Below are 20,474 nucleotides of genomic sequence, written 5' to 3'. Positions count from 1 at the left end.
GAGAAATTCGAATATAATCGCCAGGTAGATTTTCGTGTGCATTCCACAGGAATTTCTGAAGAAATTACTAAAGAATTTCAAAACAATTTTCCAGGGGCTTCTTGGAGGCATGTATTGGGAAATACCTAAAGGTACTTCCGCGTGAATTTCTAGAGGAATTAAGGGACTATCAGAATTTTCTGGAGGAATTCCCAATTGAATATCCATAAGTATTTTATGTGAGATTCAAAAGGAGTTCAGTGGAAATTTTCGAAGAGTTCTCGAAGTAATTTATGAAGAGTTCTTGGAGTAATTTCCGGAACATCTTTAGAGAGAATTTCAGAAGAAATTCATTGAGGAAAAACTGGTGGACATTCCAGGGGACCAGCCATAAAAATCTAAATAATACCCAGGTCGCTTTCTGGAGGAATCAATGGGGCAATTTTGTAATAGCTCCTGTGGAATTTCTGTACCGAAGAGAAACTTTTAAAGGGAATTTGCTTCAGAAACTTCCGAAAGAACGGAGTAATTTCCGGACGAATTTCTGGAGAAACTTCAAAAGGAAATCTTGGAGCAACTTCCGGAGCAGTTCCAGGAGGAACTTTAAGAACAATTATTGGAGGAATTCCTGAAGAAGCGTCCGGAGGAATTTCTGGAAGAACTTCCAGAGGGATTTCTGAAGAAACTACCGAGCAAATCCTTTGGAAAAAATTCTCAGGAATTCCAGGATTTTTTTATTAAAACTTTCGGTGGAGCTCTGGGAAAAAATCTTGGTATTTTTCGAGGAAGCCCCCCAACTAATTCATGGATGAGTTCCTGGAGGAATTCCCGGGGGAACTTCCAGAGGAATTCCTGGAGGAACTGCCTGGACTCGTGGATGAACTTCCTGAGGAATTTGTTGAGGAACTTCCATAGAAATTCCGGAAAATTCTTGACGTTTGAAATTAGTTCACGCCACCGCGCCACCACCACCGATTACTACCGCCAATTACCGCCTATTTCCATCGGCGCACAGGTCTAATTGTTTGCCAGCATATTTCGGCACAATTTAAAAATGTCCATAAAATAATTTTATTTTAGATTTTTTTCTCGTATTCTTTTTTTCCCCTCCCCTCTTTCCCCTCCGTACCTTCCAGGACATCTTGGACATACAATAAATTTAATATTTATAACGGCCTTATTTAGGAAAAAATGCTCTTGGATTAAATTCACTAAACAATAATCGGCTATCGGATGTTCATCTGTGATCATGGATAAGTTTTATTTATTTATTACCAGACTAAGGCCGGAGTGTGGCACGGCAAATGCTAGGTACGCGTACCAGCATGTCCTTAGCCTCTTACCCAGCCTCCTCGTGGTGCTGACCGGGATACAAGCAACAACATCGGGTAACCCCGGTGGGAACTATGGTCGTATGCTGACATGGAAGGTGGGGGTTGCTCCTCTCAGGAGGTGCAAATCTTACTGAGCGTCTGTTCTCCATGTCAGGATGAACTCACAGCATTTGTTCTCCATGTTAGGGGCGGCTGATCATCATCCGAGTGCCAGCGAGGGACTCCAAATGAAACTGTGCACCATGGTCCACCGGAAATAAGGAGGAATGGTCCTCCGGAAATTTAGGGGGTTTGGTGTCAGGCCCTGCAAGCCAGCCTTAAAAAAGACATACGCAACGAACAATCAACAAGAGAGTACAGACCGGAACCATCGGCGAAGACCACTGCGACGAAAAGGGACTAGCGATTGGAAACTCGGTTCGTGGGACTGCAAATCTCTCAACTTCATCGGGAGCACACGCATACTCGCCGATGTGCTCAAGGACCGTGGATTCGGCATCGTAGCGCTGCAGGAGGTTTGTTGGAAGGGATCAATGGTGCGAACGTTTAGAGGTAATCACACCATCTACCAGAGCTGCGGCAACACACACGAGCTGGGAACAGCTTTCATAGTGATGGGCGATATGCAAAAGCACGTGATCGGGTGGTGGCCGATCAACGAGAGAATGTCCCAAACCCTGGAAGCACTGGTGATGATAAGGACGCATTCTACGCGCAGCTGGAACGTGAATACGTGAATGGGCAGCCACGACGTCAAAATCATCATAGGAGATTTGAATGCCAAGAGGAGGAGTTTAGACCGACTATTGGCAAGTTCAGCGCTCACCGGCTGACAAACGAAAGCGGCCTACGACTAATTGATTTGGCCGCCTCCTAGAATGTGAGCATGCGCAGCACCTACTTTCAGCACAGCCTCCCATATCGGTACACCAGGAGATCACCACTGCAGACAGAATCACTAATCGACCACGTTCTGACTGATGGACGGCACTTCTCCGACATTATCGACATCGGGACATATCGTGGCGCTAACATCGACTCTGACCACTATCTGGTGATGGTCAAACTGAGCCAAAAACTATCCGTCATCAACAATGTTCGATACCGACGACCGCCGCGGTACGACCTAAAGCGAATGAAGCAACCTGATGTCGCCACTGCATACGCACAGTATCTCGAGGCAGTGGGAGCTCGATAAGGCCCCCTTCGATGACTGCTGGAATACAGTCAAAGCAGCCATTAACGACGCAACGGAGAACAACGTCGGGTATATGGGACGAAGTCGACGGAACGATTGGTTCGACGAAGAGTGCAGACAGATTCTGGAGGATAAGGACGCAGCGCGGGCGGTCGCGCAGCAGCAAGGTACCCGGCAAAACGTGGAACGTTATAGACGTAAGCGGAAACAGCAGACCCGTCTTTTTCAGGAGAAGAAACGCCGCCTGGAAGAAGCGGAGTGCGAGGAGATGGAACAGCTGTGCCGTTCTCAAGAAACACGCAACTTCTATCAGAAGCTCAATGCATCCCGCAAAGGCTTCATGCCGTGAGCCGAAATGTGCAGGGATAAGGATGGGAGCATCTTGACGGACGAACGTGTGGCGATCGAAAGTTGGAAGCAGCACTATGAGGAACATTTGAATGGCACTGAGAGTACAGGCAGTGAAAGCCAAGGCAGCAGAGGAGATGACTACGTCAGTTCAGCGGACGATGGAAGCCAACCAGTCCCACCTTGAGGGAAGTTAAGGATGCCATCCAACAGCTAAAGACCAATAAAGCAGCTGGTAGGGACTTGCCTGCACAAACTGATAATCAGAATCTGGGAAATTGAACAGCTACCGGAGGAGTGGAAGTAAGGAGTTATATGCCCCATCTACAAGAAAGGCTACAAGCTGGAGTGTGAGAACTTTCGAGCAATCACCATCCTTATGCCGCCTACAAAATGATATCCCAGATCATCTTCCGACATCTGTCACCATTAGTGAATTAGTCCATGGGAAGTTATCAAGCCGGCTTCGTTGACGGACGCTCGACAACGGACCAGATCTTTACTGTACGGCAAATCCTTCAAAAATGCCGCGAATACCAGGTCCCAACGCACCATCTGTTAATTGATTTCAAGGCGACATACGACAGTATAGAACGCGTAGAAAAATGGAAATTATGGACGAGAACAGCTTCCAAAAAGTTCTTCACTATTTACGCTTTCATCCCAGCTGGTTTCAGTTGCCAAAATAACCGAGAAGGACGAGCTTAAGATACTTATTATTATGAATTTCCTTCATTTTAGCTGGGCTTTTAATGCGATTGAAATTTCGACATTTCTTGTTGTTGTCATAGACGTTGTTGTTGTTGATGATTTTGTTCTTGTTGTTGTCGTAGATGTTGTTATTATTGTTGTTGGTGCTGTTGTTGAAGGCTTTGCAAATTTCCGATATTTGGTGCACTCTGTTGGTTGTGGATTGGTGGAGGTGTGGGTTTTGTTTTTTGGCCGGGTTTATCGTTTCACCTTTTTTGAAATTAATGAACGATTTTGCAGCAGGAGCAGAGAGAGCTGCAATTGGGTGGTCTGTAGATGCTGGAGGTCCGGAAAATTGATGCTTTGCCATTACGAGCAGCTGTTTGTCTGTAGATTTATTGTTATTGTTGTTGTTATTGCTGTTGTAGGAAGTTGTGACGTTGTTTTTGCTTCTGATGGGGACTATAGGTGGAGCTTTTTGTTTTTGATGTCTTTTACTTTTATTCCCTTTTCAGTCAACGAATTATTGGTGATGGTGATTCTGGAAATTTCCTGCTGCCGGTATCCTTCCATTTTTTCCAGTCTGGGCTCCAGCTACATTTTTCACCGGGCAGAATGCATTTCCAACCAGCTTCATTGAGATGTCTAACACAACTTCCCTTGACTTGCGCCATTTTTGCGCGTCGCTCAGCGAAAAGCTCAGCAATGGCATCAGTCGCAATTTTCTGCCTGGCAGGAGATGGGTTTGGTTGGTGCTGTTTTACGTTGATGTTGAGTGGAGATTATGGATTGTGAGCCCCAGCAACTAAATTAATTTCGGTGAAATTTTTGTCTTGGGATTCCTCTGCTAGCCAAAGTCTTGTTTGCGAGCGTTGAGCTTTTATCAGTCTTCTTCTTCTTATTGGCATTACATCCCCACACTAGGACATAGCCGCCACGCAGCAGTGTTCATTAAGCACTTCCATAATTATTAACTGCGAGGTTTCTAAGCCAATTTACCATTTTTGCATTCATATATCATGAGGCTAACACGATGATACATTTATGCCCAGGGAAGTCGAGACAATTTCCAATCCGAAAATTGTCTAGACCGGCACCGGGAATCGAACCCAGCCACCCTCAGCATGGTCTTGCTTTGTAGCCGCGCATCTTACCGCACTTTTATCAGTACTGCAGTCAATATTGGAAATGGCAGCAGAAACTGACCTGACCTCCTCTAAAAGTTGCTCACTCAAAGAAATTAAGTAAGGGAAGTCTCCAGTTGTGCTTCGTTTTGCTGCTGCTGATGTAATTTCAGTTATTGCCGCAGTCACAGCTGACTTGGTTAGAGTTACCAAGTCGCTCTTGACTGCATTTATGAGGTCCGGCAGCAAGTCTATTGAGTGTTCTGCTTTCGTTGCTGTTGTTGTTGCTGTATTAGTTATTGCTTTTACAGCTGCAGTTGCTGCCGAATTGGCGGCCTTTTCCACAGCCGTATAGGTGAGTGCTGAAGGTGTGTCCAGTAATGCTGATAATTTGTTTTTTTATTTCCGTAGCACTGTTTTTGCTATTGCTGGCGACGTTTGAAATGTTTTGCTTAATAACACCAAACATTTTTTCTACGCGTTCAAGCGTTTCATCGTGAGTGGCAGCTAAGCTTTCGTAGTTAGAAAGCAGTTTATGGTTTGCAGACAATGTGCGCTCAATGTCTTCTTTAATATTACAGAAAGATTCTGATAAATGTTGCAGGTTTTGTTCAAAGGTGAACTTTTTTGTGCCAATTGTGCATAAGTTAGCACGATATCATATCGTTTATATAGCAATTATTCATGCCTACCAGGCAGCAAATAGAACATTATGGTGTTTTGTGTTTATGCTTTGATTCGATTTTTGGTACTCGGATCCAATCGCTGTTGATATGACCCGATAAAGATAACGGAGAATTGCACTAAAGTTGCATTCTTGCTTTTCAAAAAAGATGTTTAGGTAGACAATAACCATGCGTCTCCACAAGTATGGGGGTTGATTTCCCCTGTTTTTCTTTGAAACGAACGAACGAAATTGAAATGAAAACGGAAATCCTCGGAAGAGATAGGGTAAGAGATATATTTTGGACCACTCGTACCAAGGCTCATATTTTGGACCATCAAGCTGCATTTTTTCATTTTTATTACATGGAACCAATAAAAAAATGACACAATGAAACTTGGTGATCCAAAATATGAGCCCTGAAACGGGGAATCCAAAATGCATCCCTTACCCAAATTCAATTAAGCGACTTTTAGGGCTGCATGCTACGCATAGAGCATCAGAGAACAGTGGACAATAGAATACTATCGATGCTGTATTTGATCCGAACCATGTCACACGTTCAACAAAGCTTGATTAGGATCACGAACTTAATCCTCTCTCCGCGTCATGCAATAAACATGTTGCAAATACTTGTGTAGTGCTGTCCAGTGGGCTGTAGTAATATATGTAAACCACTACAATAGACTTTTGTTATGAGTAAATAAATCACTTTGACTTTGGTATCGCTCCCTGAAGGATGTCTTTCATTGAAGAAGGAAATCCTTGCAATTTTCATCGCATGGTTCCGATATTCCTCCCATCAAAAACAAAGCAATAGGAAGCAATTTGTTTTGTTTCTTATTTTTGTGATTTTGCAGTGAGCCCGAATGTTGACAAAAATTTGTGCTGTATTTATTTGTATCGCGATGAGATGAATTTATGTTCAGTGAGATGGACATCGCGACAGTTCCCCTACATTATTCAGAATATTTTTGAATTCGACTAGCATCCTGCCTATAAGATAGAAATCCAATCAAACTAAAAAAAATCCTGCGATTTATGCCTAGAAATGAAAAATAAGCGCATGCTGGGATCAAGATCAATTGCATGCATAGAATTAATTTTGCTCGTGTCAGTAGAAGAAGGCATGTGATTATTTATGACTCCAGAATTATTTCTTACCTAGAATTACCTAGGACAAATGGGAAAAAGTCTAGAAAATTTTCTATCAGACTAAAAATAATTTATACAAATGTGTTCGTCCCTGAAAATGAAGGACTGACTACGCTACTAACGAAATACATCAAAACACCACTAAACTTAAGTATCATCGGATAGGGTTCCCATTGTCAATCACCCATTTTCGGGCTCTGTTGTTTTCGCAAAGTGGTAACCCTCATCAGCCCTCCCCCTCCCTCCGCCTTTTTCAAGTGAGACGAAACCCGATAGCTTTCTCGCTTGGTATAGTTGTTAACGATACCGACAACAGGAAAAGGAAACCGGGGGCGACCTTTAGGCTTCTTCGAGCAGCTCTCGTCGGGAGTGACGAGAAATCGAAGAATGGTGCAAAGCAGCGACGCATGGGGTAATATAAGTGGTGTGAAAGCGTTCCTTGGTGGAGCGAACGATGGATGAGAAAACGAGAAAACGTTGATACGGACGAGGGAGCGCGCGGGAGTGCTTCTTCGCGTGAAGAAACTCACTAGGAGCACTTTGATAGCCGGAAAAGTTTACTCACGTTCGCGGATTTGGTCGGCAGTGTAGTGTGATGCATGATGGGGAAACGCGGGAGCCCAGATGGAAAGCTCGGATTCATGTGCGTGTGTTCTGTCTGTTCTTTGCACTGAAAAGGGTATCACGATCTACCCACTGGGACATGTTAGACACGGAGCTGCTCTGCCTTTATTGCGAGCTGTGCACATGTATGTGGGGTAATGGAGCAAGTGGGCTGCCATGTCACATTAGAGATGATTAAGTCGTCACAATAATTTCTCAGCTTCCATAGGTTATGTGCAGAGTGAAAAAGTGTCGAGGGTTAAGATTGTCTCCGAGGGCATTGGCCTTAGCGAGATGGTCATTATGTTGTAAAGGAAGTCATTTTGTAGTGATGACGTTGTTTTGCACATGTTTTTGCTTAGTTTTCAGCAATGATGCTAGCGATGGAGCATTTTGTATTGATTTATCAATTTAGATCGATTTAGGAAGAATAACATAATGGTCAAATCGTTTCATTTTCTCCGATTTTTCTGACGATTCGGAAAAGTGAAAAGTGCATGTAGGTAATAGGTTTAGGGGAATTTTGGGTAAAACCGACTCCACTTCATATCTCTAATTTCAGATGATTATCTGACAGAATGTTGACACACATTGAATAAACTTCGATTTCTCGTATTTCTAGCTATTTGTATCTGGCTTGGTCGCTTACCAGTTGGAATAAACAAAAAATAGCATTGATCACCATTGACGAGATGAGTTATCTTAAATCTGGTATCTGTGTATAAGCTTATTCGACAATAATTGGTTGATTTTCAGTGTGTAAACCATCTCTGAACCGTATTTGAACATCATTTTTTATTTATTGAGGGCAAATAGTTACACCCAAAAAACAAATCTGACAATTATTATGTATTATTGATACAACAATTGTATAAAAATCTCCCGAAATTAGTTTTTCAACAAATTTGTCACCTATATGGATTCGCATTATGCGTGTTTTACAATGTACTTTGTGTTTGTCACCTATATGGATTCGCATTATGCGTTTTTCACAGTGTACGCTGTGTCTCGTCTTTGGCGTTCGGCTTTGGCTACTCTTGTTCAATCTCAACGTGAGTGTGGGGTTATTAATATGTGTTCTACTTAAATTTTCAACAAATTGTCACCTATATGGATTCGCATTATGCGTTTTCACATTGTACTCTGTGTTTCGTCTTTGACGTTCGGCTTCGGCTACTCTTGTTTAATCTCAACTTGAGGTTAAATAAGGGTGTGGTTATGAATATGTTGTTTTTTACTTGGTTTTTCAACAAATTGTCACCTATATGGATTCGCATTATGCGTTTTCACATTGTACTCTGTGTTTCGTCTTTGACGTTCGGCTTCGGCTACTCTTGTTTAATCTCAACTTGAGGTTAAATAAGGGTGTGGTTATGAATATGTTGTTTTTTACTTGGTTTTTCAACAAATTGTCACCTATATGGATTCGCATTATGCGTTTTTCACAGTTCACTCTGTGTTTCGTCTTTGACGTTCGTCCATTGTTACGTCTTCAGTGTTTTTGTGACACCTCTCTTTAGTCCCTAGCTTAATGCGTGTGAGTCTACATAATTGGCTTTCCTATAAATGGTATAGCGTATGCATTTGCATTGTGTGACTTATCCAGTATATTTTATGCTTCGCGTTTCATTGCGTTTTACAAAATGCATCGTATGTATGTATTATTGATTGTATCCTCCTTCTCCAGAAACCTGTTCCATTATCCTTTCCAACTTCACTTCCTCTTCCTTCCCCCTTTTCACTTCCTTTTCCGTCAGGTAAATGATGAGAAAGGCCAGTGAAGGCGATGACACAAATTGAGGGGAACGTGCCTCCTGAGCCGACGTTCTGATACCTGAATATTTATTCTGTTCACCGATGCACCGTCACTTCCTCCACTCAACAAAGTCTCGACTGTTCTCTGTAGTCTGTTCGACTATTATATGATGCTATAAAAGAGTGGTCGAATTGAGTTTGAATAGTAAATTAATAAGCAAGCATAAGATTCTTTTAAACCTTTGTCCTTCTCAACCATTGGATTTCACATTTATCTGATCTATCCCACAGTGGAAGAAAACATTATAATAGGTTATGCATTTTCTGTTTGAGAGAAAATCTGGATGGCTTTAATGATGATATTTAATTTGTAGGAAAAAAATATTTATTTTCAAGACTTTGTTGGATTCATTGTCAAGAACACTCAGCCTTTTTTTATATCCGTGGGGCAATATGTACATAATTAAATCGTAATACATAATTAATTCGCGATCTGTAAAGCTGTCTGAGATTATAACGAAGAAATGGGTGGAGCAATGGAGAAAACTCATACAGTTGTTATTTAAGTTATGCGCAAACGAACACAAACAAATTCGTACATATACAGAAGATGTATTGTGGTTTTCAACTACACATACGAATAAGAAGAAATAGATAAAATCAACCATATATCATGTCTATTACAGTTTCCATATCTACTATATGCAAATAAATTTGAATATAATTATTTACTCACTGCATGTGTGGAATTGATGGTTGAATAAATTCAAACGAGTTCAAACGTTAAGTTTAGTACCGAAATTGAAGACATATTATTGACCGGTGTGGGATATATTTGCACTGTTCAAGTATCATATCGCAACCGGTTATTCAGAGATGCCGAACAAGGCCGAATATAGATTCATTTAATTTTAATAAACTGAATGAATCACATTGAAGACGGATTTTATTTTATCGTTTTGACATTATTTTTACTTATTTTTTCCCAGTGTGCGATGGTTATGACTAGCTAAACAAGCCAGCGGGTTTGTTTATGTTTTGCACTGAAAATGAATTTTTTACGCCCCCCCCCCTTCTTCTTTTCCACAAACTTGCCAGATTGGGACACCTACTAAGGACTGTATCGAAAATAAGTTATCCACTTTCAAAGTGTTACTACTCAGAAGTTCATGAAGGTATTGGTTTGTTTTACCCTGCAATCGATGTATTCATATGTTTAGTTTCAAATCAGAATTTGTTTGTTTGTTAAAAATATGGTGCTTCCGATGTATCGCAAATTGAAAGTGATATTGGAATTCGAGTTTTGGACACATGGCTCCGTAAGAAGGGCATCGAGATGGATAATTTGATCAAGCGTTTCGCTATCCACCCCTAAAGGTAAAAATTCATGGTCAACAAGCTTGGGAAATACCACACGTTCGCTTACCTGTCGGAAAAGGAAGAAAATCAAAATCAAGGGACCGGAATTTGGACCAGAAAGTAATCATGTTATAAAACGAGGCAATTTTATACCGATTTGTGACCAGGAAGAGAAATGCTCGAATAAATGTTGGAATAGTGCAATATTTATTCAATATTATATTTTTTCATAAAAATTAACAAACAGAATTGACATATATTGGCAGACAATTTTTAATAAATTTTTAAAATGCATCCGATTTAATTCGAATAAAATTATGTGGATAACTTATTTTCGATACAGTCCTTAGTGTATTCATCTTGGATGTTACGCTCAATTAGTTATTATTTTCGAAGGATTTATATGTAGCTGGATTAAGACTTAGTCAAATGTTTATTAAAGGTTTAACGAATCAGATAATTAAGTTGATCTAAATACAGCTATAATGATCTGCAAGTTGATTCATAAGTAAAAGATTGCTAGTGCCGCTCCTGTTCGCGTGACCAACATCTAGTTTGCATAGGCCTAACATCCAAAGTACTGGTACTGTAAATGTTAAATCAATGTTGTTGAATTATTCACTACAACATTCATTTCATTTATTTAGTTAACATCTAAACAGATAACACTGAATCAACAATTTGACGCCACAATGCACGGTTCGAGGCCGCATCTCTCCATCCTCGGATACGCCCCACGCTCGCCAAGTCGTTTTGCACCTGGTCTGCCCATCTCGCTCGCTGCGCTCCACGCCGTCTCGTACCTGCCGGATCGGAAGCGAACACCATCTTTGCAGGGCTGCTGTCCGGCATTCTTGCAACATGTCCTGCCCATCGTACCCTTCCGGCTTTAGCTACCTTCTGGATACTGGGTTCGCCGTAGAGTTGGGCGAGCTCATGGTTCATTCTTTGCCGCCACACACCGTCTTCTTGCACACCGCCAAAGATGGTCCTAAGCACCCGTCTCTCACTACAACATAGTGCATCATAAATATCCAGGTTTAGTTTATTTAAGCATAATTTGTAAAAAAAAAAATACTGTTTACTGACTACAGCGCCATTAGCGTTTTAGTACTTATGCTTCTACTAATCTGCATAACCTAACTTTTTCAATGAAAACTTATTCGTCATCAAAGAGTCGCGTCTTGGTTTTCCCTCGCAAGCGGAGTACAAAGAAAAGTGAGCTTTATAGAGAATCACTGGTGGCGTCAGTCATAGTTTTTTGGGGGGGCACATAAAGTTAGACAAGGTCATTAGAAATGAGGCTAGGGTGTTTCAAAATGTTTCACAGGCGATTTTTTGAAAAATTATTGGTTTTTATTGTTTTCATCTCCAACATACCGTATTAAGTGAAGTGATAACTCAGCAATGGATAAATCATAGTAACCCGGGCAGAAGCCATGAACAGAATAACAAAACATGATATGGACTTGATTGATATAAGAGATAAAAGAACAGGCAAATATTTGCACCGAAATATCATTTAAATATCAAGATATGCTATGGATAAGAACAAACTAATGGCACATGATATCGATCACTTATTACTCGCCTGATTTTTTTCTCTTATATCAATCAGGTCCATATCTCATTTTGCTATCTTATCAACATTTGATATTATTGAGCTATTTTCGTCTACTCGGGAAAGCCTGTTCAAGTTAAATTTCGGACAGTTGCATAATGTTCAATTGATTTGTCGCCATTTCATCCATTTGAACAAGAGCAAAGACATGCTGGAAGCAGAAGTAAAGCGAAGAGATTGATCTGACTTGTAAATTGATCGTCTCACTGATGGGTAAAAATGTTCAAAAATCGCGTTTGGAGTTGGGTGTCCGAAATTTAACGTGGACAGGCTTCAATTATCCCCAAAATTTGTTGAAAAAAAACACATTTGTAGTCTTTCTTTATCAAGAACATATCTTTTAAAGGATCTAAAATGTTGAAAAATAATTGTTTATGCAATTTAAGTAATTTTGAAGTATTTTCTGGTTATTTTTTTTAACGCGAACGATTTTTTATTTTTAGCAATTATCATCTATCTCCTTCTTCAATCATGTTCTCTGTTGAATAATCATCCATGTACTTTGTCTTAGCAGAGCTAACGCATGTGCTCCTGGTTTTTGCAGACGAAATCGTGCTCATTGGAAACGATCGCAGAGGAATGGTGTATTTATTTATCTCACTGAAGATTGAGATGGTAAGAAAAAACATAACCATTCACTCTACCAATTCGAAATAGATTGATATGGATAGGAATAGAAATAAGAGGATCTACATATCCTCTACAGACAGGGTTTACAGAAATCGCTCTCAATAGATAACGAACAACGATAAAAGAGAGACAAAAACTGTTCCGAATCATAACAAGCCATGATAACAAATTGATCACACTTGTATACAAGTGCGAAAAAAAACAAAATCGGATAGGCAGCCCCCACAGAAAAATGGTGATTCTCGCTTTGTTTTCGCTATTTTCGTGTTGGTTATTGCACAGCTGTGTAGAACAAGTTGAAATGCATCATCAGAGCCAGTGCTCCCCGCATTTGGAACTTTCTAAAAGAAATTTATCATGGGGTATAGCATCCCGAATCAGTTCTCTATCATGACAGCTTGCGAAAAAAGTTTCTCGCGGTATGCTACCTATCGTATATGTATACAGAGATGATAAGTGAGAGACTTGTTCTTTCTCTTTAGGATTCAATCCCTGGTAGAAGATATGATTGGAAGTGTTTAGGAATATATTTACCTTGGAATGCTTGTTAAGGTGTGCTATTTTTTTCCAATCCTTAGTAACATCATTATACTTCTAATGGTTTCATACCACACTTGATGAGTAAATCGCTAGCTTCAAGAACAATATAAAACCATAATTAGGCCGTTACAAATATTTTATTGAAATTATGTCCTACTGGTCTCCGAATAGTCAAGGGGGGGGGGATAATAAAAAATAAATATTAAAATGAAAAAAAATCAAAAAACTCCTTGGATTTGTTAAAGAATGTTTTTAAAATCCTCAAAATTTACCGAATTTTATTTAGTTGCCCCCCCAAAATACGATATTTGGTCAAAAAAATCCGAGAGGGAGAGGGGGGGTGTAACATAATTGTTTTTAAATATTTGTATCGGCCTTATTGCTTGGGATTATTATTATTATTATTTGTCTTTATTTCAGACGTTTAAACTCTTAGAGTCGTTCACGTCACGTCATGAGCTTGAACTGTTACATTTAGATATACAGTGTTGACCCGATTTTGTCACTCCCCGATTTTGTCTACCCCCGATTTTGTCTACCCCCGATTTTATCACGTTTTCGACCCGATTTTATCACGTTTTCGACCCGATTTTGTCACCCCAAAAAATGTTGTCATTCTTTTTATTTTCGTAATTAAAACCACAAACAACATTGATTTTCATGAAATAACTTTCACCGCCTGTAGTTTATTACGAATGACTTCTGAGTTCCTGGGAAATATTCTGTAAGCAATTTCGGCAAGAAATAACGGGTACCGTTCACGCATTTGGCCTTTCCAAGGCATAAAATGATTCATATTTGTAGAATGAATTAAAAAATTTGAAATATTTTTTTTTCAATTTTGTCACATACCCTGTTTTATCACTCCAAAATTCACCAGGGGGGTGATAAAATTGGGATATTTCTGTATTAATACAAATTCATATTTTTTTAAACAAACCAGATTCTTTTAAAAACAGAAGTAGTTTTTCTTCTGACGATGAATCATTCTCAAGAATTTTTCCTATTGATAATTCTAGCTGGTGTTTCCGATGTAGATCGTAATGAATTGGACAGTTAACAATAGTATGTTCTAGAGTAGGCGCTCCACGACCACATTCACAATTCTCATCTCTACTCATTGCTTGGGATGTTTCTAGTAAAGTGAAAAGACGTATTGCTGTTGCGTTTCCTTCGTTTGCGAAATGAGAAATGACGTATTGAGAAGTGCGTAGGGAGGAGTGAGAAGTGAGTAATAATAAGTGAGCAATGAGAAGTAAGAACTGATATATGAGAAATGAGTAGTGAGATGTGAGTAGCGAAACGCGAGAACTTCGAAATGAGAAGTGGGGTTTGAAAAGAGAGAAGTGCTAAATAAGGTGTTCGAAGAAAGTAATGAGTGGGAAAAGGTTAAAATTTAGCAGAAAGAAGAATGAAAAGTAAAGAAGCAAGAAAAAAGATGGAAGATGGCAAAAGTGATAAAGAAGAAGAAAAAGGAAAAATAAAAAAAGAAGAAGGAAAAATGAAGAAATAAGAAGGGAAAAAGGAAGAAATGAAAAGAACAAAAAAATAAAGAATTGAGGAAGAATAAAGAAAGAAAGAGCAAGAAGCACGAAGAACGTAGGACGAAGAAGGCAAAAAGTAAGAAGGAAGAAACAAAAAATATAAGAGAATGAAGATAAGAAAATTATTTTGAACTTTTAGTGGAATGTCTTCACTTGTCATAAGACGAGTTCGTACAATTCACTTCAATTCCACCACTTGGGCTTCACGGCCGTGCGTTTAGCGGCGTCAGCCATCTGGGAGCATTTGCGTACTGAATTGAGAAGGGAGAAGGAAGAAAGGAGAAAGAAGTATGAAGGAAGAATGAATAAGGTAGGACGAAGAAAACAGAGAAAAGGTGTTACCGTATAGGTTCTTTACCCTATGGAAGACGCTCTAGCTGGTAGAGAATTGAACACAGCAGGCGAGTGCTCCCTTTTCCTGATTCCACGTGCAGGACACATTGGAATCTTTGTCTAGATCCCCTGCATTTTCGACCATTGCATGAGAAATTGTCGTCAACCGAATCGAGCATACGCTGTTCCCCTCGATCCAAGTCAATCAAGAAGAGATTCGGGTCACTATAAAGCCCATCGCTGGGAGAATCCAGAGTGCCCTCTCCATGTCTGCTATCAGAGAGAGTCGTCGTGCCCATCATCCCGCGCACGAACACCCGTTGCCCTCGAGTCCGACAGGATTGCTACCTAAAGCAATAGATGCGCTAGAAGCACCAACACCTACTACAACATCGAAGCTAGCCACCGTTTCGACCCTGACGTCGCTGTCCATCTCCCGCAAACCGCTGCTGATTCCCTCTTGACCCCACACGCCGACCGGCATACCACAAACAGACTCTTTGTAAGTAAGTCATACGAGTAAATAGACCAGTGTAGTGAAATAGAGAAACGCGTGTTTTGCTCTTCCTGATCAGCCCATGTCCATTGGTTGTAGACTCAAGCCCAGATACAGAGAGTCAAAAGCTAACAAAGGAAGAAAGGGAAAGCAATGAGCAAAATCGAAGGACAAAAGGAAGACGAAGCGAAGAAGGAAAACGGAAGGAGTCAAGAGAATTTCAATGCTCATTTCTCACTCCTCATTCCTCACTTTCCGTCTCCCTTCTTCTGAGAACTCAGCCCTCACTCCTAGTTCTTCACTTCCCTATTTCAACTTCTTACTTCTCACTTCACACTTCTTGTCTCTCACTTTTACCCCCTAATTTGTAACTTCCGACTATTCACTCTGTTTTTATGGGAAGTGACAAATGTGAAATGTCTTATTCCTCAATTCTCACTTCACACTTCATAATTCTTATTACCACTTCTCACTTCTAACTTCACACTACTCGAAATCTGAGGGATATTTCAATCAATATTAATTGCCTATATTCCAGGTATTGAAACACCCGACTTAGACATTAATTTACAATGTACTGAAAACTCATATGTGAATATGTATGTACATTATGTAAAAGATATTACCTACGCAATGCGGTCGGGTCTGAGCTTGACTATTCTGCCAAATGAATCGTTCGGCTAACCAGCATTTGGCCAAATACCCGGTCTACGATTAAATAAATAGGCTGACTTTGGCGTAACCTGCAAGGGATTCTTGAGGTTCTTGAAGTTAGTAAGACAAACCTGATGGCTGGGTATAAAGTCTTAACACTGGCAGCATTTCTGGTAACGCCACGCTATAGCGCTATATTATAATGTAACGGCCAGGTCAGGATGACGGAAGATGACATGTTGTGGCCTGTCTTTTTGTTAATCTGCTTCTCAATGTTTACTAAAACGAAAACATGCAGCGAACGGTATCATTATCGAAAGGTGAACTTAAAAAAAATATTTGTTAAAAGAACAAATTAAATTTAGTTAAGTAAATAAATTCATTGCATCCGATTATGTTTTTACTCGCATTTCTTTACACGGCCATGTAAAGCTGCTCCATTTGAATCTATACCATTTCGTCGAATGAACATTTTATCGAAAGGCCATTTAATAGAAAATGAATTTTTAATCCACTAGAGAGGTAGGACATTTGGTCGAAAGGACATTTGGTCTAAAACGGATTTTCAAATCAATGATCTTGGTACATTTAGTCTAATGACGCTCCGTCGAATGGATATTTGAAAGAAAGGAACTTTAGTCAATAACAATTGAAAAATAAATTATTTATAGTGGTGTTTCTAAAAGTCACATAATTATAGCTCCAACATTGCCCGAAGAATGATGGGTTCAGAACAAAAAACTATGAAAACGTTGAATATTCCGAGAATATTCCCGACTGGATATTGACTTTCCCAACAAACATTGGAAGCTAATGGAGCGCTTATTCAATCAAAAATAGTCTTCTTCAACCAGAAAACTAGCTTATTCAGCTAAAATTGTTTGTTGGGTTTGGCGAACCTCCATTTTGCATGATTTGGCGAGATACCATGAAATTTTTACACGAATTTTTGAAATATGAACTGAAAATTTGTTTTACACGGAAAGCATCTCCCGTGAAAAAAATAGAATCAGGTGCATATATAAATAGGTATATCTTTAGTTTGTTGATGTGTTTGGGTGAAAACTAAACGCATACTTCAGATTTTGCATGACGTTTCGGCATACTACCTTTCAGTCATCATCAGATTTGCAATAAATCAATTGCTTCAGTTTGATAAGCACACTGGTGATGAGTAATTGATTTATTGCAAATTTGATGATGGCTGAAAGGCAGTAGGCCGAAACGTCATGTAAAATAAGAAGTGTGCGTAAAACTGTAAAACTGTCGTTACGTTCAAACAGATTTATGTAAGTAAAATTGATATATTTGAAAAGCTAGCAAACGAAAATATAATTATAGCTAAAGCTACTAAAGTTTAACTCTATCCTTGCAATGTAATTTGCTGGACGGCGGTTTACTTGTGGCTTAGGGAAGAAGGTGGACAAATTGGTCGGGGTTCAGCGAATCCGCATCAAGCGCCTTTTTGACTGACTTGAAATATTTTGTTCGTAGAATAAAAACTGAAATTAATTCATACCAATTCATTCGTACATTTGTTATTGGATATCCTCAGTTATAGCGTGGAAGGATATCCGATACGATTTGTGATCAATTGGATCTGCTATACAAAAATTAGTGAGGCTATAAAATGGGTAACTTTTCCTTGTCGCTTGGTGCAATTTGGCAGAACCCCGACCAATTTTCCGAAAAGTTCTTAGTTGTGTAGGTCTTTTGTGAGTGCGGTTTTGCGATTTACCTATTTGATCAATTTTAGAAGATATATCTAATGGTACATAAGACATTAATGATAGAAGTCATCGAATCAAATAACCGTTTTAGAGGAAAATTGTGACCTTATGGTACAATTTAATGGTACCTAAATAAAGCACGAAATTGGGTTACCATTCCAACTTCTTCAGACATTTTATGTTTGAAGTCTATGTTTTATAGAAGGGTTTATTGATAGCGTAATTGAAACTGATCAACTAGCATTGATGATTGCCACAATAAACCTGTTATAAACACTAAATCAATCTAAGAAGCAAGCAAATGACTACTTGGAAATACAATCATCTGATTACTATTGCTAAACAGGATACCCTGTTTACTACCCTCTCATTAAATTTACACCAGTGTGTTCCCCGAACTGTATTGAGATGAACTCATCTCTTTGCCGAAATTTGCCCTCGGTGTCCTTTTTGTTTGGGAAATGAATATTTAACGAGTATCCGGGTTTCGAAGCAAATAAAACCGCAAGTGTGCCGTAAAACTGCTGAAATGCCATTAAGGTGGCGTATGCACTTAAGGCCGGGAAGTATGTCACTATAGGACCTACTTCCACTACATTAGTCTTTGAAAACCTATGTCATGAATAACACAGACATCGTTGTTTTCAAGGACTTCCAACATCCTGCCCTGTTTCCGCCCTGTTACTCTCATCATATCCACTTGACTTCATTCGCGCCGTTCATATTTCTGAATCTGTGACGAAAATAGTAGCGAAAATGATGGAAAGTCAAGTATGACCGAGCATTCACGGTGAGGCAACCCACAAGAGCCCAATCCACGGTGAACTGGAGCGAACGGGCGGATGTACGCTGTTTGCGATTTTAATTGATAGAAACCCCCTGGAGTAATGCAATTTTGAGCTCTTCCGCCACACGGTATACCACGTTAGGGGTTTTCGCATTCTCTCACATAGCTAGGCACCAATATTGTCGCCTAGGCCTCTGCCGTCAATAAGGGAGCACAAGCAAAAGGGCAAAAATATTCCGGAAAATGTTGTGACGAGGGATTTCAAGCGGATGAGGGGGAGAACACTGTTTGTCTAGTTCGGTGCATGGCAGAGTTGGTTGTGCCTTTCAAACATAGCGTGAATAATTGAATAAAGCATATTAATATAAGTTCTTCACTTTTGAATTATTTAGGTAAAGTATGGCTTTTGATTGAATTGAATACGATTTTAGTAGAAGTTATTTAATAAAAATGTGGTAATAATCATGATCATTTATCATATCATAGAAGCGAAAATAAATTGATTTATTTGTGGTGCTAAGACATTCGACGATCGTTATAAAAAATGTATAATAAAACCTGATAATGCCAAAAACGTGTGTCACATATGGACATTAGCTCGGACTATATCAATTATTTTATATGTCAAAAGCTATCTCGGCCTTCATTCAAAAATTTTTTTTTAAGTGATATACTTGATGTTCGAGAAATGTAAAAGTAGAGCAAAATTAGATTGACCACGGGAGAGCCGACCCTGTCCAGGACCTGACATAGAACGAGGTGAAAACTGCTTCAACTTCCCCTCTGCATCCGTTGACGGCAGCCAGCGATACGATGATGTTACCATGGTCACAGTAGCTAGCGCGCCGCTTGCACTTGTTTTATGAGCCTGGCTACCGCAAGGAGCCGATGCAAACACAAACCACCCTCAAAAATGTCATATTTTATGTAAGTATCACAAAAATTGAGCACAAGCATCTATTTCTTTTATTTTTTTCTTTCGACATTCGCCACCCCTGGAAAATAAAATAAGAAAGAAAGGAAATACCATCGTACTCACCGTACTTATTAATTCCGTTGCGCTTAGTGTCGGAGGATTTATCCATGCCGCCTAGCGGTTCCAGCTCCATGCTTTCCGCCATGGCCACCTTGTAGTCGTTACGGCGCTTCATGGTGAGGCTGCCCGTTCGTTCTCCTTGAATCGATTTTCTAGAGGAATAACTTCTTTGGGCCCACTTGTTGACGCTGATTCGTGGTGCTCGGAGATAGTTTTGCTTTCACTAGTTTTCTACTAATATATGCATATGTCTAGCAGCTACGTGAGATAAAATTTGTGTTTGTGTATATATAAATTGTCGATATGATTCTAGAAACAGAACAGAGAATGACGATATCGATTAAAACGGCATTTCGAAGGACAGTAACAGAAATGTTTAATTTTGCGATCAAAAATGAGTTCCAAAAACATTAGTTTTTAAATCGATTATGAAACGCTTCCTATATCATGGAAAATCTTATTTTAAGATTCTCTGCAATAGATTCACTAATTTTGTTTAAATAGGTAGATACCAAAAAATGAGGCAAGCAAAGTATATTTGGAATTATTACTGTTTGGCAGTTGTTAGAGTGCTCACATAAATTTTTACCATACAAATGCCCATATAAACATAAATTGGCAGCTCTAAATCTCATCCAAACTTCCTGATTTTTACCAGAAACTAAAATATAAAAAATAATCTAATATAGGGAGCGGTACCATTTGGGCAGCACCCCCTATTAATAACTCAACCGCGTTCCAACCAAATGGGTTGGTTGTTCGTACATCACTAGATATCGATAGAAACTAACCATGTACCTACTAAAAAACAAGTAATTCGGTTGTAATTCACTCGAGTAATGAACGTTGCTTACGGGAATAGGGGGTGCTGCCCAAATGGTTCTCTACCCTACA

General features: G+C 39.6%; 1 protein-coding gene across 1 annotated transcript in view; it reads right to left on the bottom strand.

Annotated features, from left to right (window-relative positions):
- LOC134222026 (endoplasmic reticulum aminopeptidase 2) overlaps positions 1 to 20,474 on the bottom strand; it is a 77,759-nt gene that overhangs the window by 44,728 nt on the left and 12,557 nt on the right. Inside the window, exon 2 of the mRNA XM_062701181.1 lies at positions 19,584 to 19,889. Coding sequence (XP_062557165.1) covers positions 19,584 to 19,695 — 112 coding nt within the window. The 5' untranslated portion in view covers positions 19,696 to 19,889. The remainder of the gene's footprint in view (positions 1 to 19,583; positions 19,890 to 20,474) is intronic.

Source organism: Armigeres subalbatus, chromosome 1, assembly GCF_024139115.2.
Source record: "Armigeres subalbatus isolate Guangzhou_Male chromosome 1, GZ_Asu_2, whole genome shotgun sequence".
In the NCBI taxonomy this organism is placed as follows: Eukaryota; Metazoa; Arthropoda; class Insecta; order Diptera; family Culicidae; genus Armigeres; species Armigeres subalbatus.
Note: the sequence above shows the minus strand (reverse complement) of the source record. Positions and strands in the feature narration are given on the sequence as shown.